The sequence below is a fragment of the Rhinatrema bivittatum genome, chromosome 8 (genome assembly GCF_901001135.1).
Source record: "Rhinatrema bivittatum chromosome 8, aRhiBiv1.1, whole genome shotgun sequence".
Lineage (NCBI taxonomy): Eukaryota > Metazoa > Chordata > Amphibia > Gymnophiona > Rhinatrematidae > Rhinatrema > Rhinatrema bivittatum.
The window spans coordinates 41,906,999-41,933,735 of record NC_042622.1 but is presented as its reverse complement, the minus strand read 5'-3'; the positions used below and the strand labels follow the sequence as shown (position 1 = coordinate 41,933,735).

Sequence of the window (26,737 nt, the reverse complement as noted above, 5' to 3'; positions counted from 1 at the left end):
GTTTATGAAAACTCACGTTCTCTGACATTAGAATGGATTTAGATGTACACATCCTGTATAGCACAGTCTGCAGGACATGGCTAGCCCTCTCAGACATGCTTGCAGCTGCCTCCAGTCTCAGTGTAATCAGTGTTCATAGGGGTAGTCATGTTAGTCCAGTGCAGCAAAACTAACAGACTAATGAAAAACATGCAATTTTTTGTAAAAAAAAGTAGGTTTTTTTAAATATATATTTTTACTTTTTTATATTATAAGGTTTTTATGGAAAGAGTTGATGTTTTCATATATGGTTTGCTCTATTATCACCAGGTAATCAATGCCGTAGCATGTTTTTAATCATTAACCTCCAACCTCCTTCCAACTATATTAATACTCTCTTATGAAAAATCACATTTTTTTATTGAAACATTTTTTATAAAGCACTTGAAAAATGTGCATGTTCAATTCACTATTAAAATGTATCCATGTCTACAAATATCTAAAGTATCGCAGGCCTGAGATACTTTAGGGAATGAGGGGCGGGGGGGCCGAAATGGGGGGCGGTCCTGCGCTAGCCAGCAGTGATCGCACCGCTGCGGTGCGATCGCTGCCGGTTTCGCACCCAATAGCGCCACCATAGGAGGTGTAGCTATTGGGCGCGAACTAGGACGTGAAAAGGGCCTTACCTTTTCGTCGTTCGCGGAGTCTTCGCGGAGTCGGCCCTGGTGACGCCCTGACTTCTCCTCTTCCGGGGCCGACTCTGCTCCCATTTTGGTATCGCACGCGATAAGGGGCTTTTCGCATGCGAAATGTCCCTTATCGCGTGTGATCCGTCTCGAAAATGAGGCCCTAAGTCAGCTGTGGGGGTTCAAAAAACATATAAGTATTATTTGCATATTTTATAATACATTTACATGGGTATTTGAGGAAAAAGGACCCCCTACTGACAACATTTGTGATTTCAAGAGAAAGAATGCCTTCCTTTTCTTTTGAGTATCTTTCGATACATCTGGGAATACTCTTATTCTACAACCCAGAAAAACTACATTTCTTTGTCTTAAACATAATCTTAACAACCAGTTCTTATCTGGCTCTAAGGCCAGAGTGATGATTAAGGTTGCAGGCGTAGCTTGTTCTGTGTCTGATACTTCTAGTATTGCCAAGATATCTATTGGCACATCATCTCTGGGATTTTCTGAAATCACTATATCTCGTTGCTCAGTCTGGCTCTTAGCTTTAGGTAAACAAAATATTCTCGAGAGGGGTGGAATAGCTGACTCCTCCACTTGAAGCACTTTCCGGAGGTATTTCTTAAAGGTCTCTCTAGGAGATACCAGAGGTACTTGCGGGAAATTAATAAATCTTAAGTTCCTGCTTTTTAATTGATTTTCAATATTTTCCATTTTTACTGCCAAATTCTTCTTTTCTTTTATCATCACAGTCTGTACTTGTTGAAGTTCTTTAATCTGCTCACTATTTGTTTTAACTCGCTGTTCCAGATTTACATTAGCTTGAGACAGTATTTCTACTTTCTCTTCCACAGACTTTAAATTAGCAATTATCGGTTGTAGCAGTCGCAAGATAGAAGTTTTCATTTCTGATATAGATTCCCAGATCGTCTCTAAGGAAAAAACAGTAGGTCTTACCCCACTCACAAGAAAAGACACTGAGAAAACATCTTCGCTTCTTCCCGTCTCTCTCAGTACTGGGCTTTCCTCCTCGTCGAGTTGCCCCAGAAGAACTGGGCTCACCGGTGCCGTCGCACCTCCTGCGGTCCCTGCCAGTTCCTCAACACTTTGGTCTGGAGCCGTTCCTGCCGCTCCGGTGATGCCTCTCTCGGCTGCAGGATTCCTCGGCGGTATACCCTCAGCAGGGCTGAGGGAGGGCGGATCCAAGATGGCTGCACAGTGATATTGGCCAGCGTGTTGTTCCATGGGTGAATTACTTTTTACCTGCTAAAGTTTTTCCTCTTGGATGGGAAGAAAGCGGAAGCCGAGAGGAGAGCCCTACCCTGAGGCCCCCACGCCGCCGCTCCTCACTGGACCCATGGATGCTCACGTCATCCGCGGAGAACATCAACCAAGCAGGTATGCAGCCGTTGGAGAGTGGGGGAGGGGAAGATGAGCTCCCCTCTCTCTCTCTGGCTCACTATCTCCTTTAGCCTGGGTTTTTAAAGATATTTGTAGACATGGATACATTTTAATAGTGAATTGAACATGCACATTTTTTAAGTGCTTTTTTTTCAATTAAAAAAATATTTGGTTTTCACACGATAATATTAATATAGTTGGAAGGAGGTTGACGATTAATGATTAACAATATGCTATGTCATTGATTACCTGGTGGTAATAGAGCAAACTGTATATGAAAACATCAACCCTTTCCATAAAAACTTTCTTATATAAAAAAAATAAAAATATAGATAAAAAAGCAACCTTTTTACAAAAAATTACATGTTTTCATTAATAGGTAGGAGAGTGCGATTGTTTTTTTTTGTAACAGTTAGAGGTGTCACCTTCTTATGGTTGATTCTTTAGTGTTTGGTGTAAAACTAACAAAGGCAGATGGCACCTTATAGACTAGCTAAGTGAGGCATGAGCTTTTGAGGATTGGAGGCCACTTTGTCAGACGCATCATTGGACAGTTCAAGGCTTTCCTTGATTGTGTGTAGGTGCCTGCAATCTTAAGAGTAGAATGCAATGAATAATGTAAAGTATATTGTGACATCGTCAAGCATTGTTCCAGATGTCATTTGATTGGTTAAACTATCAGTATGCACATAAAGACTTAAAGGAGATGCATGGATCTGTATGGCTGTGCTACAACCCTACTAGAATAGCACAGTCTAGGACTACACTAATCAATAAGGAAGCAGGATTTCCTGGAGTCGGTGATATCATGGAGAGTACTTAACATTATACTGGTACCTGGCAGTGGTGCGACACAATCCTTGCCACATTGATGGGAACAGCACTTCTCATCTCCTGGACACCCGCTGTCTCTGGTACACAGAGCATGAGTTGCACGAATACATTCTATTGGATTAATGGGACAGAATCCTGGTTTATCTATAATAACAAAAAAGTTCAAGTGTGAACAAGTTTGCTGGCAAAGACACTGATCAGATTAGTGACCAGGGATGACAGGATGTCTGGCTCAAGAATAAACCACACTCATGCAGTACAGTCCCTAGTTTATTGACATTGGACATCAGTTTTGAGTTCTACACTACAACATTAACTGTCATCTTCTGTTGTGCAATGAATTTAACACTAGTTTGAAACTGGTTTAAAAATGATTGCAGGAGAGTTAAGTGTAATGCAAGTCCCATCAGAGATATTCAGAGGGTGTCGCTATTTCCCAGTCTGAGTCTCTATGCATGTAAGGGGTTCACAACTCTCACTGGCCTACAACAATGAATAAAGCCCTGCTATTAGGAGATATGGACTGGCAACCTTTCCTGTGAGTGGTCAAAATTGCCCGTGTTCAGGGAGAACAATTTTTAAAGCAATTTATGCAGTAGAAACATTTAACCCACATTACTGGCTGCCTGAAAGCAACCCTTCCTCAACGAGAGAGAGAAAGAAATAGAGTAATACTTTTTGCCACCTGCAAAGGAAAGATTCCCAGTAGTATGTTTGGATTGGAGAGGAAAATCCACATGAAGCAAGCGCTTTCAAATCTTTGCCCACATTTTTTCCTGCAAAACCTTACTCGCAGAAAAACCGGGCGCAAGTGACCATGTGTACTTTGTAGTCACAGCAAATTTCAAAGTGGAAATATAAAGAGGCAGTGAACCTCCCAGAGGTGGGGGGGGAGGGGAGAAGGTGGAGCATGCAGACATTGAAATAAACTACAATAGGGAAAAAGCAATGCAGCATGAGCTGCCAGGCCAAGAAAAGTTAGAGCAAGACTGAAAAGGTTATCAGACCCCTACCGTGAAGGTGATTAAAGAGATCTGAGTTAGATGTTCAGTTTAGGGGGATTTGCATATGACAATTCCCCCGACTGTTACTGCTGAAAATTACAGCGGAATAGTCACCAAAAATATTGGAAAAATCCTAAATTGAAGAACTTTGACTATAAGTGGGATTTGTGTTAGAAATGTACTAAGACATTCTTAACAAACAGATCCTGACCCTGATTGGCAAGAGGGATCAAAACCCTTAGGTATTTGGTTTTCCAACCAAAGAAGAAAGCCAGGCAGGATGGAAAAACATGTTTTGTTTTGTTTTTTATAATGCTGCTTGGGTCTTGATTGGTGTTGGGGGTGACAATCTATCTGAATGGGTAAAAATAGAGAGCCGATTATATGTTTAACTGTGCTAGAATGAATGGACAAGCCAGGAGCTTAGGTGAGCTGTAAATCCTAGCTAACAGAAGCACTTTCCTCTGAGGAAGAAAGCTCCAGGATGTCAGCTCTATAGAGATAAAAGTCCTGTCTCTCAATAAGACAAGAACTGGGAAGTAGTGATGTGGACTCCAGCGGCAGATTGGGAGGCAGCATTGGGTCCCCCAGGGTGGACAGGGAGGTGGACTTGCGTCCCCCAGAAGGTTATAGACCAGGGGAGGATTGGCCTATCAGGGCTTCGGCATGCTCCGATGAGCCGGTCAGTCTAGGCATGTGACATTGTTGCTCGCAGTGGCCCCATGTCTTGTGGAGCCGCTGTAACTGGCCCCTGGCCGCACAGCAGGTTGTTCTGGCAGAACGGGAGCCTCCAGCGATGCTCTCCGCTCTTTTCTGTATTTTATTTTTTTTTTTGCTTTTCCCGCAGCTGTGGTTCCAGTGGTCTATTCTTCCCATTTTTTTTGTCCCCACAGCTGCAGCCACAGCTCTTTGGGCCTGTATTTTTCTATGTCCTTTTCCCGCAGCATCGCTAATCTCTGTGGGACTGTTCCCCCTTCCCCTCACTATCGCTGCGGTGGAAATGCTCCCACGGTCTTTCCTTGCATGACTCTGTCTCGCTCTGCCATGGGAGGCATCCAGCAGACATCCCACTGTTGCCTCACTATGGCTGAAGGCCTCGCTCACTGATTTCTGCCAATAGTCCTCCTCAGGTTGAGGCCACGGCAAAAAAAAATAACCCCACCCCCCTGCATCAGGTCCTACCTATCTCTTCCCACAACAGGACTATTAGGCTGGTAGCCCTGCCTGGATCCCTGCTGATCACCATTATAAATTTAAAAAAAAAAGTTTTTAACATTCAGAGGCAGGGGAGAAGAGATTGGGAGTGTGCAAAGGAGCATGCATTCATATGTATATGTAAGCATGTTCAAGGAAGTGCATGTGTGTCTGTTTCAGCACTGCAAGGGAGCAAGAATACATGCATGTGTCAGTGAGAGCGAGGGAGCATGTGGGTGCGAGGAAGCACGTATGTTTAAGTGTCAGTGGGTGCGAGGGAGTGCGCGAGGGTTCATGCATGTGTATGTGTCAGCATGTGTGTGAGGGAAGATAAAGTTTGGCATTCCCTCACCCCCACTTACCCAGAATAATCTCAGGGTGACTGGAAACTATAGAAAGCAGAGGATTTTTTAAATTCTTACTGCTTTTAATTATTGGGTGTTATCCGATGTGCCTGCTGTTTTAAAATGTTATTGGTTTTTGGTAAATTTTTTAAAGTTTTATAGGAGTTTAATTATTGGATGTTCAATTGTTTTGTAATGTTTCTCCTTTTTATTTTTATAGCCTTACTAGTGCTGATTTATATTTCTTGATTTAATTGACTGATGTTTTATAAGGAATGGTAGAATTTCTCTTTTTCCATTGTTGCATTATATACAGAATCTAGCTTGTTGTGGTTTCCAATTCAGTTTTTGTCAGAACATTTCTGTTTATACTTTATGGTCTCTTTATTCTGTATTTGAGGGTTCTGCATGTGCGACAGAGATGAGGTATTCTAGTAGCATGTACAGTAGTTTCTGTGTAGAGATCTATAGCAGCTTAGCTTGTTCTGGTTTCCAAATTTGTGTCTTAGACCCTGGTGTAATATTTGTAGCGTTGCCTATTCATAGTTAGAGCTGTCATTGTTTGAGTGCTGGCTGTTATTGCTGTTTTGGTATTAGTTTTACTATATTTTAATTTTTGTTCAATTTATCCAAGGCTTTCTGAGAACTGAACCCACACCCAACATGTGTTACAATAGACTTAATGCAATATAGAATCCAAGTGTCCCTTTATTTTTTAATTTGCAGGGTTTTCTAGTTTAGCACCACAGCAGTGCATGTAAATATAATGTACATGCTGTTAGTGATACTTTTACCTCATAAGGCTGTATTTTGAATGGCCTTTATAATGTAAAAACTATTATAAATGCATAATTTGTAATTGAGGAAGAGACTGGGGAGTACCAAGGCTGTAAGGTTTATCTATGACGCCTAATACACTTGCACCAGCCCTGGCTGCAGTGGATCCACGTGGGAAAGCAGGATTGTGGAGCTGTGCTGCTTTGGGTCCTGAGGCTCTCTCCAGTCTCAGCCAGGGCTTCATGTCTCTTTTTAAGCCCTGGAGGAACAGCATAGATTAGCCTGGTCTCCCCTCCCCTCCTCTTCTTTACAGAAGGTAGGCAGTGCAGAGCCTGGGGAACCATAAAAGCAGCAGACTCTGTAGAGAGAGAGAGAGTGTGTGTGTGTGTGTGTGGGTGACTTTCTTCCTGGCACAGAAAAACACTCATACACATACTTCCTCTATGACACATTTATACACTGAGATTGAGAGTGTATATGTGAGCATCTTTGTGTCAGAGAGAGAGAGAGAGAGAGAGAGAGAGAGAAATAGGTATCTGAAAGAGTGTGTATGGATGTTTGTGTCTGAGAGACTATGTGTGTGTCTGACACTGGCTGGTAGTGTAGTTGTCACACTTCTTGGCAAGTGGTGCAAGAGCTGATTGTTTGACAAGAGACTTTAATACCAGATGAGGAATCCAAGATATAAGTATGAGAGATGTAACCAGACTTGGGAGCAGATGGCAACCAATTTCATGGATGGAAGAGGGCATGCACCTCTGTTTGTTCACCTCTGGTCTAAGGTGTTCTCTACTACTTAATTATTTAGGAAAAATTTGAAATTTATGTTGCAGATTTTTTGACTCAATTCTGCCAGGCTCCAGGTCACATGATGAACCTATAACGAGTCAGTTTGGCGTGCTTTTGGGAACTGTTGAAACACATGACGCAGGGAAAATGCACAAGAGAGTCTAACAGATAGCCTGTGGGCCAGTTTGGAAAAAAAATCACTGGGGCTGATAACTTCCTGAAATCTGCCCCTGTTACGGCCTCAGTAGTAGCGTGGAGGTGGAGCAGAGCAGATTGCATCAGCAGTCTGGACACCACAGATTACCCTCCCACCCCCCTTATGACCAGCAGTACCCAGTTGTATTTCTTCATATGAGTGAAACTTGGGATACTGTGGGAAGGGAAAAAGGGGGAGGGTAACTGTATTGGATCAAAGGGAATTCAAGAGGATCTTTCTTTTCTATATGGTAGTACCTTGTGGGGACTAATACTCCCTAGCACCTAAATGTGCGTGTTGATATCTTGGGGAAGGCATATCAGGGGCGGCTCTTATAATGAGGCAGAGTGAGGAGGCTGCTTCAGGCGGCAGAATTCTGAGGTGGCAAAAAATGCACCCCCCCCCAAAAAAAAATGTCCCTCCAGCATCTGCCTCACCTCAATGCCTCACGAAACTAGAGTGGCACGAGCGTCCCACGTCACCGCGGCGCGCAGGCTCACCTTTTTTGTTCTGCCTTGTGCTACACAGCTTCACTGAGCATGCGGCAGGGCTGAAGCTAAGGTGCGACTGTCCTGTAGTCTTGCCGCATGCTCAGAGGTAGCGGGAAGGTCCGTGTAGTACTGATCGCGGAGCTGCTGTTGCTACGACTGGGTCGCGCCGGGGGTCTCGCAGCTTCTGCGCAGAAACCCCCCCTCCCCCGAAGATAAGGGCTTGGATTTTCACTCCTCAGCTGCTAAGGCACGCCGTCGTTTTCAACCACGTCCAGAATGTGTTTTATTTTATATGTTTTAAACACGGACCTGCGGGATCCCATCCCCGCGGTGGCGCAGAGGAAAGCCGGAGCTGCAAGGTCACCGCGGGATCCTATTCCCATGGCGGTGAAAGAAGGACTTTGGCTGAATGTAATTTGGGACTTAGAGGTGACTCCTCTATGCGTACCCCCCAATCCCCCTCTTTTCCAGGATCATGCAGAAATGCATGTTAGATGCAGTGGACCTCAACCTTGTAGCTCCGGCACGGCCTAGATAATCGTGGTATGCCTATCTTGTACATTTATCCACGGAACCTTCCATTCCTCTGGGCAACAATCCGACCCTGGTTTCGCAGAATGGGGGCTCACTGCTCTACTCCTCCTCCATCTCACGGCATGGAGATTGAACGGGCAGTGTTAACTTACCTTAGATTTCTCGCCGCGATTCAAGATGTCCTGATCTCATCTTGGAAGTCCTCCACCAGACGCAACTTTCAGGGCAAATGTTTCTGGTATTCTGTTTGGTGTGATGCCCAGCACGTCGACCATTTCTCATGCTCCCCAGAGTGCCTGCTGGAATACCTTCACTATCATTCACTCCCTCTTCTAGCCACCGCATCAGTGAGGGTTCATATTAGCGCGATTGCTGCTTACTGCCACCTGCACAGGGGTCTACCTATTTCCAACCATCCCCTGGACTCTCGTTTCATGTGGGGCATTCTTCACCTTCAGCCACCCTGTTTCAAACCGCCAGTACCATGGGACATCAATATAGTTCTGCTTGGACATCGCCCATCCGCAATACCTCTCCTGGTGGCCCTTACATCCACTCAGTGAGTGTTGTGTCCGTCGCTGTCCGACGTCTCTGCTCCGCCCACCTTACCTCGTTGGCGACTCCCTTCGGGGTTGATGGAAGGCTAGCTGCTGCGGCATCTCCATGCCATCCTCCTCCAGCGTTCCCGAACCAGCTCGATGCTGCAAGCCGCCATGTTGACCAGATGCCTAAGGGCATGCGCATGCGCGCGCAGCCCGACTGATGTACCAGTGATGGCGCGAACCTCAGGGGTGTCCCCCTGAGATGACGTCACCAGCTCCAGATATTTAAGGTCTCTGTTTTTGCTAACGAGACGAGTTAGCAAGGGCTTCGCTTCCTCCTGGTGGCAGCGGATGGGATTCGCTCTCCGCAACCCTAGCTACTCTGCCTCCTCGGACTTCACTAGAGGTACTCGCTCCTCGGGGGCCTCATTCTCTCTTTTTATTTTATGGTCGCAGTCCGGAACTGGTATTCGCTCCTCGAGGGCCCACGTCCCGGACCAGCTCCTGAATACCACTTCTGCTAAGAAGTCATTGCTGCTTCAACATCAGTGAGTTTCCATCTATCTCTCAGAGCTTTTCCTGGGTCCAGGTACTCGTTCCTCGAGGGCCTAATGCATACCAACTCCTGGGTTGCCTCAAGAGACTATGGTGTGAGTGTTACCATCAAGGACTTATTCCTGAACTCTGCATATACTGCCTACTCGCATTCTTAGTTTCTCTACAGCTCAGCCACCCTGGGATTGCTGTTTCAATACCTGAGGGACTACAGCCCTGCCGGGCGCTTTCAGCTCACTACTGCCACCTCTGGTGGTTTACTATATTGTCTATTAAAAGAACTAGTCTGTGTCTGTCTCTACACTAAGCCTGACCAGTGTCCCTCTTGGGATTTCCCCCGAGGACGTGGTCACCTGCCACTGGTCCAAGGATCCACCCACAACTATTCATAATAACAGCTTTAACAACAGAGCTTTCTGACAGTGAGTCAATGAGTTGCAAGCGCTGGTCCACTACTCTCTATATCTAGAGTTTTTCCATGACAAGGTAAGCCTGCGAACCCCTCCTTCCTTTTTACTGAAGGTAGTCTCGGCCTTTCATATCAACCAAACCATCACCTTACCAACCTTCTTCCCAAAACCTCACAGGGATGAAGGCGAAAGAAGACTCCACATGTTGGACTGCAAATGAGCCTTAGCATACTACAAACAGAGGACACAGTCCGCAACTCGTCCTTCACAGTTGTTCATTTCCTTCAGTCCCAACTCACCAGGGCAATCAGTCACCAAATGCACCCTTTCTACTTGGATCTCCCAATGTATTCAGTTCTTCTATGCCAAGCGATCAGAGACTCTTGCTGGATCACCGAAAGTGCACCAGGTCCAGGCAAAGGCTGCGTCGGTGGCCCATCTCAAGGAGGTCCCGATCCTGGACATTTGCAAGGCAGCCATGTGGTCCTCCCCTACACACCTTTACCGAACACTACTGTATAAACCTTCAAGCAGCGGCGGATGCAGTGGTGGGCAATGCTATACTCCACTCGGTGAAGAAATAGACTTCCTGCCATCATGTACAAAATGAGTGCAGCCCCTTGGACTTGGACTCTAAAGCCATCCAAAATAAAAAAAAGAAAACTTTAAAGGAGGAGAACAATCCTATGGCTGCGCTCCTCTCATCTCAGCTGGGGACTCCCAGACAGCATGGCTAATTCAGCCTGCTTATCCACAGAAAAAAAAACAAGTTTACTTACCATAAACGGTGTTTTCAGTAGATAGCAGGATGAATTAGCCATGCTGGTCCACCCTCTTCCCCGGACAGTCTCCTCCTCCTTTGTGTCTTGCAGATTCGCTTTTGGAAAGACTGAGGGAAGATGGCGCCACGCGGGAAAGCATGTGCAGGCTCACACAGAGCACAGCTCTGTCAGCTAGAGGGCGCTCCGCCTCGGCCATCCCAGAAGATGTCCCCAGACAGCATGGCTAATTCATCCACTATGAACGAGTAGATGTGACTCTGTTATTTACACTTTCGAATAATAGAAGGACTAGGGGGCATTCCATGAAGTTAGCAAGTAACACATTTAAGACTAATCGGAGAAAGTTATTTTTCACTCAACGCACAATTAAGCTCTGGAATTTGTTGCCAGAGGATGTGGTTAGTGCAGTTAGTGTAGCTGGGTTCAAAAAAGGTTTGGATAAGTTCTTGGAGGAGAAGTCCATTAATGGCTATTAATCAATTATACTTAGGGAATAGCCACTGCTATTAATTGCATCAGTAGCATGGGTTCTTCTTAGTGTTTGGATAATTGCCAGGTTCTTGTGGCCTGGTTTTTGGCCTCTGTTGGAAACAGGATGCTGGGCTTGATGGACCCTTGGTCTGACCCAGCATGGCAATTTCTTATGTTCTTATCTACGGAAAACATTGTTTACAGTAAGCAAACTTGCTTTTCCATCCAGTGAGTTCCAGTAACCCAAATGAGGCAGGAGTGATCCTGATTTGCTTCTGCCCTGCCGGGTTCCAATTTGTAAATGGTTCTGGGGGAGGGGATTTGATAGGGGAGGGGGGAACTTGGTCCCTTCCTTTCGTTTTTCTTTTCTATTTTTTTCTCACTTTGGTGTTCATTTCACTTCTTATACATGAAACGAATTAGAATAAACATCCAATGAAAAACAAATAAAAAATGAAACAAAATGAAAAATATTTCCGTGCACATCCTAGCCCCAACATGCATCTCATTCTTAGTACATAGGGCAATAGTGGCCATTTTAATGCATATGGAAAAACTTGAAAAGTCACTTGCAGTTACCTTCCAAATTTTCTGCAGTTTAAATACAATGGCCCCATAGTCTGCATTATCCTTCTAGACTAGATGCGTTATATAAATGAGGGTATCCCATGGTAAAAATGTACATAATACAAAGCTCATTCTGTTAATGAGAATTTCATGCGGTAGATATAAGATACCTGGAGATGTCTGCATGCAACTAAGGCCACAGCCCCTAGGACAGCACTTTTCCTCCTCTGTACAGTTCTCACAGTTTACAAGGCAGATAGTGACATCGATACCAGGAGGGAGGACATCGGGTGGGCAAAATCCAGGTGCCTCTAAAACAGAAATATCAGGTGGAATAAATACACAGAGGTGTTTTTATTTAGGAGATACAGGCACAAAATAATGAGTAAACGTTTTGAATATAAGATTCTCTATGATGGCTCTAGGAGGCTTCAGACAGTGATTTCATGTTCAGGTACTGTACCTCCAGGAGGCGGCAGGCATTTGAGCCCACACGTGTCAAAGCAGCACTTCAGGGTCCCGCCACATTCACTGTCTGACGTGCACTCATCGCTGCATTTATTTAGAGATTCCTTTGTAAGGCATCCTGGGCAATTGCCAGGTTTATCTGGAGCAGACAAAACATATGGTGCAATTAGAAATGGCACATTTCCAACAAAGCTTACTAGGAATGTTTATCTCCCATCCAACTGCTTTTATCATTACAAAATTGGGCACTCGTGTCATTGTCAGGATAAGATTAGCAGAATGAAAAGATGAGGGCTTCTGTCACTCTCATAAGGTGAGGGTGTGTAAGGAAATGAGATCTTATCTCAGTACCAGTCTGAGAAATGGAAGCAGGAGAAGGTATGGTCAAGGGGTCTAGAGCACTGCTTAGGGTCAGCGGTGGAAAAGGGATGTGTGGTCCTGGCATGGCTCCTCTCAATGAAAGTGACCCAGTTCAGTGTGTGTGCAGTATGCCTGAGGTGAATGTAACCCAGTGCAATGTGCCAACTAGAAAAGTCACCCAGTGCAGTGCAGTGCACCTACAAAATGACTCAGTCCAAGTTTCAGTCTCAGATTTCACATTTATTATTTTTCTGAAGGAATTCTTCAGGGTGCAAGAGAAGACATTTAGAACCAGATGTACTAAGCATTTCTCCCATGGACACAAAACGAGAAATCCTTTGTTTCCGGCCCTTGGTGTACTGCTAGTAACATACTCTATGTATATCAAGGCAGGTGGTGTCAGTGTATCTAAAGTGCAAATTACTATGTACAAATGTGACCAGGGACATTTTTGTACTTAAAATGCTTTCATGGCAGAACAGATGCTGCCAGCCACCTGTTATCATTACTCCGTTTCTGTTCTTTATATAATTTGGGCCCTAATTTATCAAAGTTTCTACTATAGACATTTGGAGAACCATTTTCAAAGAGGTCTAGGAGCTTAGCCACTCGGGTGCCCAGATCTCCAGATTTGAAATTTGCTCCGAAAAGAACAGATAAATACAGCCCCGCAATTTTACAATGCAGCTGTATTTAGCCGCTGTTAAAATAGGCATTCCCAGGGTGTGTTTAAGATGGAGAAGAAATGAATGTGCATATAACTGAATTTTTAATTATACATGCATTGGTTCTCTCCTTGAAACCCAACCACACAAATAGCAAGGTCAAAGTATCCATGTACCTTTAGCCAGGATTCAAAGAGAAACTACCTGGATAATTTCTCTTTGAAAACTGGTTAAAGGTTCGTGTGTTCAAAAGAGGGGTGTGCATTCTTCTTGTAACGACATCAAAAACGCAGCAAAAGACTCCATTTCATTTTGTGACATTTCAAATTGAAACGAAAAGGAAAAAAACAAATGAAACTTGTTGGGTTTTTCCTTGAGTTTTGGAAGGAACCCTCTGCCTCTATACCACTATCAAACTCCCCAGTGCTGACACAATAAAAAAAACAAAAAAATTAGCACCCCAGGCCTTCTCCATTACCCCACTCTACCCATACGCATTTTAGTCCATCAGTGGGGTTGAATGAGTCACATTGGGAAGAAACAGATCTCCCATCGCTTCTGTCTCGCTGGTCTTGTTGCCGAAATGGCACTGGTCTGCCAGTAGGGAAGCAGCCCCCTCCTCAAACCTCCACGTCCTTGGGGAATGCCTGCTCAGTGCAGCTGCAGTGCTCACACTTTGAGGTCGCCCTACCAACACTGCAAAGCTGCAAATAGTGACTTGTCAACCATATCTGTGCTGCTCGTCTTTCGATGCTTTCTGCGATCAGGGATGCACTTCGATATCTGCCTCTGACTTTCTGCAGTGAGAAGTCTCAGTAAGAAACTGGAATATTCAACAAGGAGGCGAATGAATTTTTCATGATACCTTGTTTGTTTTTTTTTTAATACTAGCACTAACCAATGGCAGGGTAGCTTTCAAAATGCTTGCTGACTCCTCTGAGATTTCCACTGAACTGGCCTTTTTTTTGCACAGGAAAGATCAAGAACCAGGGATTCTAACGGGGGAAGGTCATTTTGACTGTATAGTGGTAAAGTCTGCCTATAAATTGTACAAGTAATATCCAACAGATCCTCCCCAAGTGAGTACAATACACTATCCACAATCAATTCACCTGGTATTCTTTCTTTTAATGAATTTAAACAAGTGATTTCCTATGTCCCCATAAAGCAACCCTAATCATATAACCAATCGTTATTATATATTATAAAATAATTAATGATGATGAATGATTGTTTCATATATTTAAAGTCACCATCCTGGTGCCATGTTAATGCTGTAATCATTAACAACCAACCACCATCCAAATTTTAATCAATCAACGATTTTTTAATTTTATTTTTATTTTATACTAAAATTGCAATAATGGGACACAGGAATCACCCGAGTCCTTTTAATACTAATATTCAACTGTGTTGTCTAAATTCCTCTCCGTGACTAGCACTTTTTAAACATTTATTTTCAAACCGTCAAGTTACCGCCGCCGCTATTACTTAGCTTTTAAGAATGTCCATCATACTCCCGACTTGCGCAAGTTTCGACGAAATGTCTTCTTCAGGGTGTATTCATTCTCTTTGTAACGGTACTCTCTCCGATATTTTATTTCCAAATTTTGCGGTGCTCATGAGCCTCCGTTGCCATTCAATCTCCTGACGGGAGAATGGCAACGGAGGCTCATGAGCACCGCAAAATTTGGAAATAAAATATCGGAGAGAGTACCGTTACAAAGAGAATGAATACACCCTGAAGAAGACATTTCGTCGAAACTTGCGCAAGTCGGGAGTATGATGGACATTCTTAAAAGCTAAGTAATAGCGGCGGCGGTAACTTGACGGTTTGAAAATAAATGTTTAAAAAGTGCTAGTCACGGAGAGGAATTTAGACAACACAGTTGAATATTAGTATTAAAAGGACTCGGGTGATTCCTGTGTCCCATTATTGCAATTTTAGTATAAAATAAAAATAAAATTAAAAAATCGTTGATTGATTAAAATTTGGATGGTGGTTGGTTGTTAATGATTACAGCATTAACATGGCACCAGGATGGTGACTTTAAATATATGAAACAATCATTCATCATCATTAATTATTTTATAATATATAATAACGATTGGTTATATGATTAGGGTTGCTTTATGGGGACATAGGAAATCACTTGTTTAAATTCATTAAAAGAAAGAATACCAGGTGAATTGATTGTGGATAGTATAAATTGTACAAGCCAGATATGTGCGCAGAGATTCGTTCGCATAAGGTCACACCTCCTCTTTGGACGATGTAACTCGTGAGCGTACACCTATGCAGCTTACTTTTTCAAAATCAAAAAGGATGCCTGGAAGTGCTGACACCGCTCCCCTCCTCCCCCCTCTGGAACGCTAATCTTCAGTGCCCAGAAAATTATAGGTCAAACCAGGTCATGCGTGCACTTTTACAAGCAACTCAGCCCAGGATGATATTGTAACAGCCATTAATGCCTATTAAACTAGATTTTATAGGCATAAACAGCTTGAAATTTACCCTCAAAGCCCGAGCCCCAGGGGTCGTTGGGTGTTCTGCTCTATGCAGCAGAAAAGTGAACAAAATTACAGGGATGATTCAAACGTTAATAGGGAGCGGCTCTTTTACAGGATAGGACTGGAGATACAGACAATAATCTTACAGAGTCAGTTTCCCTGGAGAAAACTAGGCTAAAATGAGAATTACTTGCTGCAGGAGGCTTGCACACTTTCTCACAGCCCTCAACGCAACATTTATAAATGAGAGATACCCTCTGCAGGAGGCTTACACACCTTCTCACACCCCTCAGCACAGCATTTATAAATGAAAAATACCCCCTGCAGGAGGCTTGCACACCTTCCCACACCCCTCAGCACAGCATTTATAAATGAGAAATACTCTCTGCAGGAGGCTTGCACACCTTCCCACACCCCTCAGCACAGCATTTATAAATGAGAAATACCCTCTGCAGGAGGCTTGCACACCTTCTCACACCCCTCAGCACAGTATTTATAAATGAGAAATACTCACTGCAGGAGGCTTGCACACCTTCTCACACCCCTCAGCACAGCATTTATAAATGATAAATACCTGTGGCAGGAGGCTTGCACACCCCATCAGCACAGCATTTATAAATGAGAAATACTCACTGCAGAAGGCTTGCACACCTTCTCATACCCCTCAGCACAGCATTTATAAATGAGAAATACCTGCAGCAGGAGGCTTGCACACCTTCTCACACCCCTCAGCACAGCATTTATAAATGATAAATACCTGTGGCAGGAGGCTTGCACACTTTCTCACACCCCTCAGCACAGCATTTATAAATGATAAATACCTGTGGCAGGAGGCTTGCACATCTCACACCCTTCAGAATAGCATTTATAAATGATAAATACTTGTGGCAGGAGGCTTGCACACCTCACACTCTTCAGAACAGCATTTATAAATGAGAAATACTCTCTGCAGGAGGCTTGCACACCTTCTCACAACCCTCAGCACAGCATTTATAAATGAGAAATACTCACTGCAGGAGGCTTGCACACCTTCTCACACCCCTCAGCACAGCATTTATAAATGATAAATACCTGTGGCAGGAGGCTTGCACACCTTCTCACACCCCTCAGCACAGCATTTATAAATGATAAATACCTGCAGCAGGAGGCTTGCACACCTTGTCACACCCCTCAGCACAGCATTTATAAATGAGAAATACCTGTTGCAGGAGGCTTGCACACCTTCTCACACCCCTCAGCACAGCATTTACAAATGATAAATACCTGTGGCAGGAGGCTTGCACACCTTCTCACACCCCTCAGCACAGCATTTATAAATGAGAAATACCTGTTGCAGGAGGCTTGCACACCTTCTCACACCCCTCAGCACAGCATTTACAAATGATAAATACCTGTGGCAGGAGGCTTGCACACCTTCTCACACCCCTCAGCACAGCATTTATAAATGAGAAATACCTGTTGCAGGAGGCTTGCACACCTTCTCACACCCCTCAGCACAGCATTTACAAATGATAAATACCTGTGGCAGGAGGCTTGCACACCTTCTCACAACCCTCAGCACAGCATTTATAAATGATAAATACCTGCAGCAGGAGGCTTGCACACCTTGTCACACCCCTCAGCACAGCATTTCTTGTTTGATGGACAATCTCCGTCTGCCATACAGAAATCATCACAGAACCCGGAGGAGTCCTTTGGGTCTATGTATCGTGGCCCTGGGCAAATTCCAGGTCTTTCTAGAATACAGAAAGGTGGTAGCATGGAAGAACAATGCATAATAATACCATTAACATTCTCCGTAAAAATACATAACCGTCCAAAATCAGTTCGATAAAAAGAGATTCAATCCATTTCTTTCCACTTCTGGACACAAGGGGGCAACTGCCACTAAGGTGCAACAAAAGTGCCCAATTGCTATGCCCTTGCTCTCTCTGCAGGCAGTGGAACGGGGACAGAATGATGTATGTAGATTTGAAAATTCAGTTCTACGAACCTAGTTTCTCCCTTCACCTATCTACGCCAGCCAGGAACTCCTTTTTTTAATCCAGCTAAAAGTACTCACAGAACAGCCCCAAAACACGGAGAGGTTCTCGCTCTCGTACACCCCCATGTATGCTCACAGGCTCTCGCTCTCTCATGCACACTCGCATACACTCTCACTCTCAGGACCTCCCCATCTCTTTGGGCAGTGTCGAGATGAGGTCTGCTGCAGCTTTCTTCAGGCCATGACTGGATTGGTGATGCTGGAGACACCCAGGGAAACTGCCCAGTGCGTCCTACCAACACTGCTCACTTATCAGTCACTATCACTCTCTCCCCCAGACCAATATTTCTCTCTCACTTACACACATCACTGTCACCCCAGATCAGTTTCTCTCTTTCACCAGTCCCTGTCACCCCTTCCTCAGGCCAGTCTCTCTCTAACTCATCAATCACTGTCACACTCTTCCCAGACCAGTCTCTAACTCGCTGTCATTGTCACCCTCCCCCATACCATTCCCTTATCTCATCTCCTCCTCCTCCCAGACTAGTCTCTCTCACCAGTCACCCCTTTCTCAGATGTCTCTCTCACTAGTCCCCGTCACCCCTCCCCTAGACTCTCTCTCTTTAGTCTCTGTCACCCTCTTCCCCCAGACCAGCCTCTCTCTTTCTGTTTCTTCAGTCACTGTCACCCCTTTCCCTCAGACCAGACTCTCTCTCTCTTCAGTTATTCTCTCCCATCCAGACCTATGTCACTCTCTCTCTTTCACCCTCTCTCTCTCCAGGAGGAGCAGGAACCACTGCATTCGGCCAGCAGGAGTTTGTCAATGCAGCACTGCTACTAAAGAGCAATCCTTCCCCCATTCTGCCCCCCAAGTCCACTGTCTCTCTCTCTCTCTCCAAGTGCAGGGAAGAGAGACTGCGTATTCGGGAGGTTCCAGCAGGAGTATCGTTGCGGGCAGCACTGCTAGTGAACAGTGGGGCCTGCAGTATGCCTTCCACAGGTCTCCTGCTCTGCTCCCCTGCTGAAAGGGAACTGCAGAATCAGCCACACTCAGCATGTTTTCAGTGCTGACATGCAAGTACAGAGAAAGGCTGACCTGATCAATCATCCTTGAGTCTGGAGTGCATTGTTTAGACTGGGACTGCTGGCCGAGGTCTGATTCTAGGATACTGAGTAATCATGTCCTAGGTAAACACAGATTATTTTGGCACGCACACTTGCTTACATTATGCTATAAAGGACAAACAGCTATGGCTGACAAACTGAGAGAGTTCCTTTGCTGACAAGCAAAGTGATGCTTTGTTCTTTGTAGACGTACAAAGAGAACAGAGACTCCTTTTCCCGCCTGTGATGCGCTCTCTCCTTGCCAGGCTGATGATGAAAAGGGTGTTGTGAGTATTGGCCAAAATATTGTGCACAGATACAGATGAATATGTTTAGAATTGTTCTTAATGCTTAGAACTGTATATGCTTAGAACTGTATACCTTAATGCTTAGAACTGTATATTTTAGTGCTTAGAACTGTACTCTTTAATACTTAGAATTGTTAAGGTTATATATATATATCAATAAACATATTATTTTACTTTTACCTTATTCTCGCCTACCTCATTCCTTACACCTGCCCAGCCACTGCCCTGCTCCAGGCTCTGTTGTGTGTGTGTGTGTGTGTGTGTGCGTGCCGCCTCAAAATCAGCATTGCTGCACTGAGCTGTCCTGTTCCACCGCCGTCCCTGCCTGAAGCCTCCCTGTCTCACTGCAAACTGGAACCTCGGCAAACTCAGCTTTTCTTATTACAGTACAGTGAGTTCCTGTTTGGCCATCTCCCCACTCGCGGCCACCCAGTGACAAAGCAGCAGAGGTGGACAAGAAACCCAACCGAGGATCAGCTTTGCTTGCTGGCAGCAGCTTTATTATTTTACTTACTTTTATTTTCGATGCTCCCGGTCTGCAGAAGCAGAGAGGTGGCAGAGTGAGTCACAGTGCGAACCAAACAGGCCATAAGACAGAAAAGCAGCTCTCCACGAGCCATACTGCCACCAGCGGGGTCCTTGCTCATCCAGGAGTCAAAGCATGAGGGACAGAGGCGGCAGAAAATGGCGTGCCTGAAAGGCACTGGCACTGGATGACATAGGACGCTGCATCTTTTTTTTTTTTTTTCCAGATGTTTTGCAGTTCACAGTGTGTGAGGCAGCGAGGCAGACGCCACAGGGGTGTTTTGTGTGGGGCATTTATTTGGTGCCTCAAAATTCTGCCGCCTGAGGCAGGCGCCTCACCCCGTCTCATTATAAAACCGCTCCTGCTCCCTGATAAAGGTAGCAGACCAACTGGGAAGACAGGGACCCCTTGTCCTATGGGGATGCCTTTTCTGACTGGTTAAGTCTGGAACCAGAGGAGTGGATGAAGTTAAAAAGGTTTTTTTTCCATTTTCCTTTGGGTCCTGAGAAGAGGAAGGAGGCTTATGGGGAAACTGAGAGGGTAAATCTGTTGATTGTAACTTAGAAGGATAAGAAGATATGAGTAACCAAGTGTTGGTTTGTGTGACCTGTTTAAGAAGCTGCGATATAATCTCTTCTATGGTGAGCTGCTTGCTGACCTTGGGGGGAGGGGGTTTCTGTAGGACTTTACAATAAATTATTTTTCTTGTTTTAGAACCCAACCTCTGCTTTGGTGATCCCTTAGGCCATGCAGATGAATCCTGCTCTTCCTGCATGTGTAGTTTTTGCCTTTTGCCCCCTAACTTCTCACCCTCTACCCTCCCTGTTCCATAACACCTGTCATCCATCTCTGCTTCTCATGGCCTTTGCCTTCTCTACAGCCCCTACCTACTCTGTTCCGTCTTCCCCCACCCCACTCTTTCTGCCCTCTGTACAGGAACATTGTGCCTAAGAAAAAAATTGCTACTTATATCATATTTAGGCTTTGCTGCAATCTTTTTTTTAATCTTTCCTGCAATTTTTTTTTTTTTTTAACTGTAAATGTATTTTTGGGTCAGTTTTGATCAACTCAGCTGTCTCCCCATGAACCTAAATAGACAGAGCTGAAACATGGAAGGCTTAACTCCAGCCTCCCATTTATTGCAAGCAGCAGTTAACTCTGAGATTTAAAAAATCAGTCCTTAGGTAGGAAAAGAGCCCTGGTGGCTCTGGGTCTCTGTGCACAAGCATGAGGTTTGACCGTTAGCTAGGAAAGCAGCAGAATGCTCCCTGAAGGTGCCGGAGAGAAGCGGGGCCCTATGCGACTCTCAAATGATTACGCAGTGTTTGCTGGGACCGCACCTGCTTTTGGTATCACACATTTCTGTCCACAAAAGGAACAGCATTTCTTCTGCTCTGGACAATCAAAGTCACATTTGCACTGAGGCTCAGGACGAGGGAGTATGCACAAAAGATTTAGCGGTGGACAGCTGCCAGGTTTCTCTGAAACACAGGAACATCCAAACATTAGAGTTTTTAAGCTTTCTAAATGATTAATATCGTAGAATATTAATAAGAATTAGCAGCAGAACTGCTCTGCATCTTTTGAATAAGGATGCATAGTTCATAGTAACATGGTAAAGGATGACCGATAAAGACCAAAATGGCCCATCCGGTCTGCCCAGGTGATATTCATCCTCTTAGGGTAGATGAGCATATAAAATTCTCAAATGCAACCCAACCCAACCCCCCTCCCACACACAAACACAAACTTGGGTCTTCCACCCGATTTCTCTACCGTCCTCTCATACAGTGTCTGTCCCAAATATGGCCAAAGTCCATCACAGGCTGCCCCCTTCCCCCATGCTTTCTTAGAACCCTAATAAAGTTGCATCACTGTTTAGGGTTTCAACAGAGAAGCTAAATTATTTCTATTAGCCCATTATGTCCCAAATGTTTTAAGAAGCTGTCCTCTAAGTAGGGTATTGGGACATAATGGGTTAAGAGAAATTCAGATTCTCAGTATTCCTAAATGATTCAAATGTGAGGGATTACAGTCAAACAAACAACACTACAGAAAGTCCTTGCAGTTAGGGGAGTGCATGGAAAAAGGTTCTCTTTCATTTGATGTTTATTTTGGTTTGGTTTGTTTATTAGAAAAAAATAAATGCCAAAGCGAGAAGAAATGAACTACGGTACACAAGGAAAAGAAGGACCCCTCTATGTAGCCGAAACCCCTCCAGTATTCCAGCCATGAAAAACTGAAAACCCTACCTCAGGGTTACCCCTATCCTCTTCCCCCTCCCCAGATGCATCTTACCCATTCATTGGGGTCTTACCCATTCGTTGGGGTCAAGACGAAATGGGACAGGAGTGATCTCCAGTCCCCTCCTTCCCTCCAGTCCCCTCCTTCCCTGCCAGTTCCTGTTTTCAAAATGCCATCAGTTGGCGTACAACCATTTGGTTGTACGCCATATGCTGTACGACTGTACAACCTCATGGCATCAGCCTCAGGGCCAGCTAGTGCCATTTTCAAAATGAAACGTGATGGGACAGGTTTGCCTGGTGGTCACTCCTGCCCTATTTCGACTCTGAGACTTCATGGATGGGTTAAGAGGCATCCAGATGGGTGGGGAGGGCATAGGAGAAAGCCCATGGGGAAGGGAGGTTCAATTTTTAAATGTCAGCAGCAAGGGGAGAGGGGGTTCATATCTGAAATGAAATGAAATTAAAATAAACACAAATTTTGGGGATTTTTTTTTTTTCATTTTTTTTTCTCACAAAATGAAACGAGGTTTATTGTGTTTTTCACTGGAAAACAACAATTCTCCTTAGTGTTACACACTCACTCCCAGGAATGATCACGGGCACAGTCGGGCCAATTCGTTACAAAGTGCGGGAGAGCCTGAGCTCCGTGTTGAACTCCCGCTCTCCCGACAACTGCCCAGGTACCTCTCCTGGGTGTGCGATTCTCTATTTAAATGAGGCCGCACGCTAATAAGGAGGCGATAGGAACAGTAGTGCATCCATGGCGCCTCCTTATTAGCATTAGGGATGGCTGTCAGCGGATCGGACAACAGATGCCCAATTTTACAGGCGTCAATTTTCGAACCTGCTGACAGCCATGGGTTCGGAAAACGGATGCCAGCAAAACTGAGCGTCCGTTTTCTAACCCACCGACCGGCGGGCAGATTTTTTATTTATCTATTTATTTTTAATTTTTGGTTCCTCCGACTTAATATCGCTAGAATATTAAGTTGGAGGATGTACAGAAAAGCAGTATTTTCTGTTTTTCTGTATACATTTCAGGGTTGCTTAGAACTTAACACCTGCCCTTGGCAACACATTTTACTTTCAGTATCCCAGGCGGCTAACTAATAGGCTCATCAACATGCATTTGCATGTGATGATGGCTATTAGTTTTCGCGAGGTCAGCCGTGCATTTTCTACACGCTATTACCCCTTACAGTATAAGGGGCAATAGACACCGGTGCGAAACGCACAGCCAATCACATGTTAAACGGTGCGTTCGGCCGAGCGCACTGTTCTGTATCAGCCTTAGTAAAAGGAAACCCTCAGGGGAACACACGCACAGCCAGGAATGCTAGCGCATGTCTAAGGAAGGTCTTAAAACCTCATATTATATTGGTACCTTGCACAGGTTCCACACAATGTTGTTGACACAAGTTGTCGCAGCAGATCTTAGATCCTGGACATTGCCTGCTGTTGCGGCATTCTGAGGGAAGCGTTCGGAGACCCTCGCATATCTTTTCATCATAATCGGGGCAGTGACCGCATTTTTCTGTAGCAGAAGCAAATCATAGTAAAAAAAAATCAAAATGTAATAGGGGTGTGCATTGTAAAAAACTTTCATTTTCTGTTTATTTCAGGGGGGATTTTATTGTTTCATGTTTTGTAAGTGCTAAAACAATGTGTGCTGAAATAGCCAAAATGAGACAACATTTTATTGTTTTTTTGTGTCATTTCAGATGGGAAAACCCACAATAGCTTCAATGTAAGATTATTGCCATTTGTGTTTATTTTGGATTGGAAATATATTAACAGCAGTTACCAACTGATTAACATAGTCCTGGCATATAGATCGTTTGGGTACAGGAGACTGCATGTTATCCAGAAGATGATTGGTTCCAAAATGTTGCGATTGTCTAACATTCAAACAAATTTGTGCAGTTAAATTCATCGAAACACATGTATGCCCCTTGCAAAGCTTGCACACTGCAAGACCTCAGTAAACATACGGCTGGAAGAGACAGCCGGCCTACAATTCCTTATTCCTGTAGAGTTGGGAAGGTAGGCATTTTGCTAGAAGTGCAGAGCACTAACAGGATCCTTCTTTAATTCTAATAAATGCAAACACGATCTTTCCAGTCACTTGGGCTTGTATGATAGAACCATTCAAAATGGTTTGTGTAGGCCCTATTTCCCTTACATATGTATTAGGTACAAAAAGCATGTGTATGTATTACACATGCGTGGCTTTCTCATTTGATAGATTTTTTTTTCTCACTGATCCATGATCAGCTCTTTTCTTTTTCTTAACTTGATTTTGAAAAACAATTATGCATGTACAGATTACAGGGTTGGTGTAAGTACAGAACCCAAGCAAACACTCAAATATCCAAACACAGAAGCAAAAGCCACCCCCTACACAATTCCCAAATTAATTCAAGGCAAGGAATCAGAGGTAATATGCATTCCCTTGGTTGATTATCCTGCTAAAATCCAGTGATTAGACACTTGCAGCCAGAAAGGGAGACCTATCAACAGCATTTCACACTTCATCAGGATAGGATCTGGGCTCTTCCTTTATCCCTTTTAGTTTTACCCATTACATTTCTAATATTCTCTATACAGCACTTCAAACAAACCTTGCTCTGATACTGAAAATAATCCCCCATCACTTTTGCACTGATTCCCAACAGGAATGCCATACGAACCCTGCACTGATACCTGGAAAGCCTCCATATCAGCACTACACTTGGTGCACGGAGATGAGAGGACTTCCCATACTAGTCCTGCACTGACACCTAGAGTACTCCTTTCCAGTTCCACACTAATAGTGAGAGAGAGAGACGTTCTGGTCCTGCACTGTTACCGGGAGAGCTCTCACCTCTCCAGCCCCCTGTCAAATGCTATACAGGGTACGTTGGAAACAGGCGTCTTTCTGGATCAGTACCGGCCTGGCTCCAGCATGAAACAAAATACCGGTACCACAGATGCTAGGAAAAAGGAGAATGGTCTGCAGATCTTCAGCTGGGGAAAGGAACATCTTTTGGCTCTCACCCTGGGCCTGCATTCTGAGTTCTGCGTATAGTCAAAGAAAGGAAGACTCTTTGATCAAGCTCCTGCGCGAACACTGACAGGGATAGAAAATACAATAGAAACCTTTCAGGCAGGAATACTGCACCTTTCAAAGACTGCACACACTGGAATTTGCAGGCGTATTGACAGCACTTCTCATCCTCGGCGCAGTCACCGTCATTGCTGCAGAGAGCAGCTATGGCTGCCCAGGTGCACTTCGGATAGTCAGGCTTCTGTGGACAAAGTCCGTCTGAATTAAACAAAAAAAAAAAAATGCAGATTCAAGCATGAGCGACTGGATTTTAATTAGGTTCATAAATGTGAAGAGAGACTGTTGTGTAAGAGCTGAGATACACAAATCCTGCTAAATGAGGCACAGTTTCTGTCACAGGCTCATATATATCCATCTGTGGTCCTGGGTCATGGCATTTAAAGACGGATCTTGGGACTCGGTGAGATGTGGGAAGAAAGTGCAAGAGCACTTCTTGTGGACTCAAAAAGGGCAGGGAGAGACAGATATAACAGAATGTGAAAGTGTCCTATAAAATCCGTCAGCTCAGCCTGAGGGCAGTTAAAGATGAAACAGAAAATTTACTGAGAAGGTTTGAGGGTAGAGGCCAGCAAACTACTGTCTGGGTTCAGGTTATTTACTGATTTCCCCATGTAGATGCATGGCAAAAGGGTCAGGCTGGAGCCGGACATGGAAGCTATGTTACGCATTATTCAGGAACTAGTATATCTGTGGGAGCTTGTTTTTTTTGTCTTTCTCCTGTATACTTGTTAGGCCTCTCTGCCTAAGAAAGAGCCCAGACGTTTTTCAGGAGACTCATACTCTGGAGACTTCATGTGAGCGTCACAAAAGACAACTGGTCAAAAAAAAAAATGACCCCCCCCCCCCCTTGAACAAATATCACAGAAGAGAGGAATTCATTTCTAATCTGTGGTGTCGGAAATCTGTGACTCCTGTCATCTTCCGTGTTCAGTTGCCATCTGCCCACTCCAGAGGAAAGCAGGTGATATCTCAAAATGATGTTCAGGTGTTAAGAGATATTATAATCCTGTCTGTACCAAAACGAGTTAAAAAATAATCCCAAAAAATATGCAAGAGAAAGTCAACATTGGACAACTTAAAAATATTGACACTGAAGAAGAGGCACACTCCTTCCCCAATATCTGTAAATTGTGTTCTAAATAATAAGAAAGGTTTACATATAGTAAATATTTTCTTTGATGCCAGCCAGTGTCAGGTCTCACCTACTCTAAACCAATCTCCTGTTAAGATCGACGGCTGCAGAGCCCCGCGACCGGCTTCTCTTACCTCCACAACGGAGGCAAACCTGGGTTTCCTGGCAGCGGTGGGGAGCTGCAGCCAGCGCTGGTTTCCCCACTCATACGGCCCTGGGCTGCCTGCCGACGTCTCCCTCGCGGCCGGGATGCCGCTGACTTCCTGCTGCACCGACCTACCCCTTAGGCATGTGCGCGCGCCTCCTGCCGATATTTAAAGGGCCCGTGGCGGGAGAATGCCATCGGCCACCCCCACCCCCCTCGATGACGTCAGCTCTTTGGGGCTATATATGACTGGTTCCTGCTCCCTGCCGGCATCTTGGCAACAAGTCCCCTTGCTAGTCTGGTCTTGCGTTCTAGTTTCCTGCGTTCCAGCTCCCGGCTCTCCTACTCTCTGTCTCCTTCTCTTGTGTCATTCCTGTCCTCCAGCTTCCCTTCCTTGGACGGACTTCCTGACTATGAGTATCGCCACCTGCCCTGACCTCTAGTTTGAATTTTGACTACGAGTTTCGCTGCCTGCCCCGCCTGTCTGCCCGGACCCAGCCTGTGTCATCGCTGTGCCATCTTCCGCAGGATCATCCACGCAGAGGCCCACCTAAGACCAGCCAGCCCCAGTACCCAAGGGCTCAAACTGCAGGAAACGCAGGCTGGTATTTACGAAGCTCCAG

At 44.8% G+C, this 26,737-nt stretch overlaps 1 protein-coding gene across 1 annotated transcript in view; it reads right to left on the bottom strand.

The window, feature by feature from the left end:
- Positions 1 to 26,737, bottom strand: part of LOC115096491 (balbiani ring protein 3-like) — an 83,442-nt gene that overhangs the window by 15,440 nt on the left and 41,265 nt on the right. The window contains exons 7-13 of the mRNA XM_029611172.1: positions 24,892 to 25,035; positions 23,116 to 23,265; positions 20,826 to 20,966; positions 17,147 to 17,299; positions 12,023 to 12,166; positions 11,730 to 11,870; positions 2,907 to 3,047 (exon numbers count right to left, since the gene is read on the bottom strand). Coding sequence (XP_029467032.1) covers positions 2,907 to 3,047; positions 11,730 to 11,870; positions 12,023 to 12,166; positions 17,147 to 17,299; positions 20,826 to 20,966; positions 23,116 to 23,265; positions 24,892 to 25,035 — 1,014 coding nt within the window. The remainder of the gene's footprint in view (positions 1 to 2,906; positions 3,048 to 11,729; positions 11,871 to 12,022; positions 12,167 to 17,146; positions 17,300 to 20,825; positions 20,967 to 23,115; positions 23,266 to 24,891; positions 25,036 to 26,737) is intronic.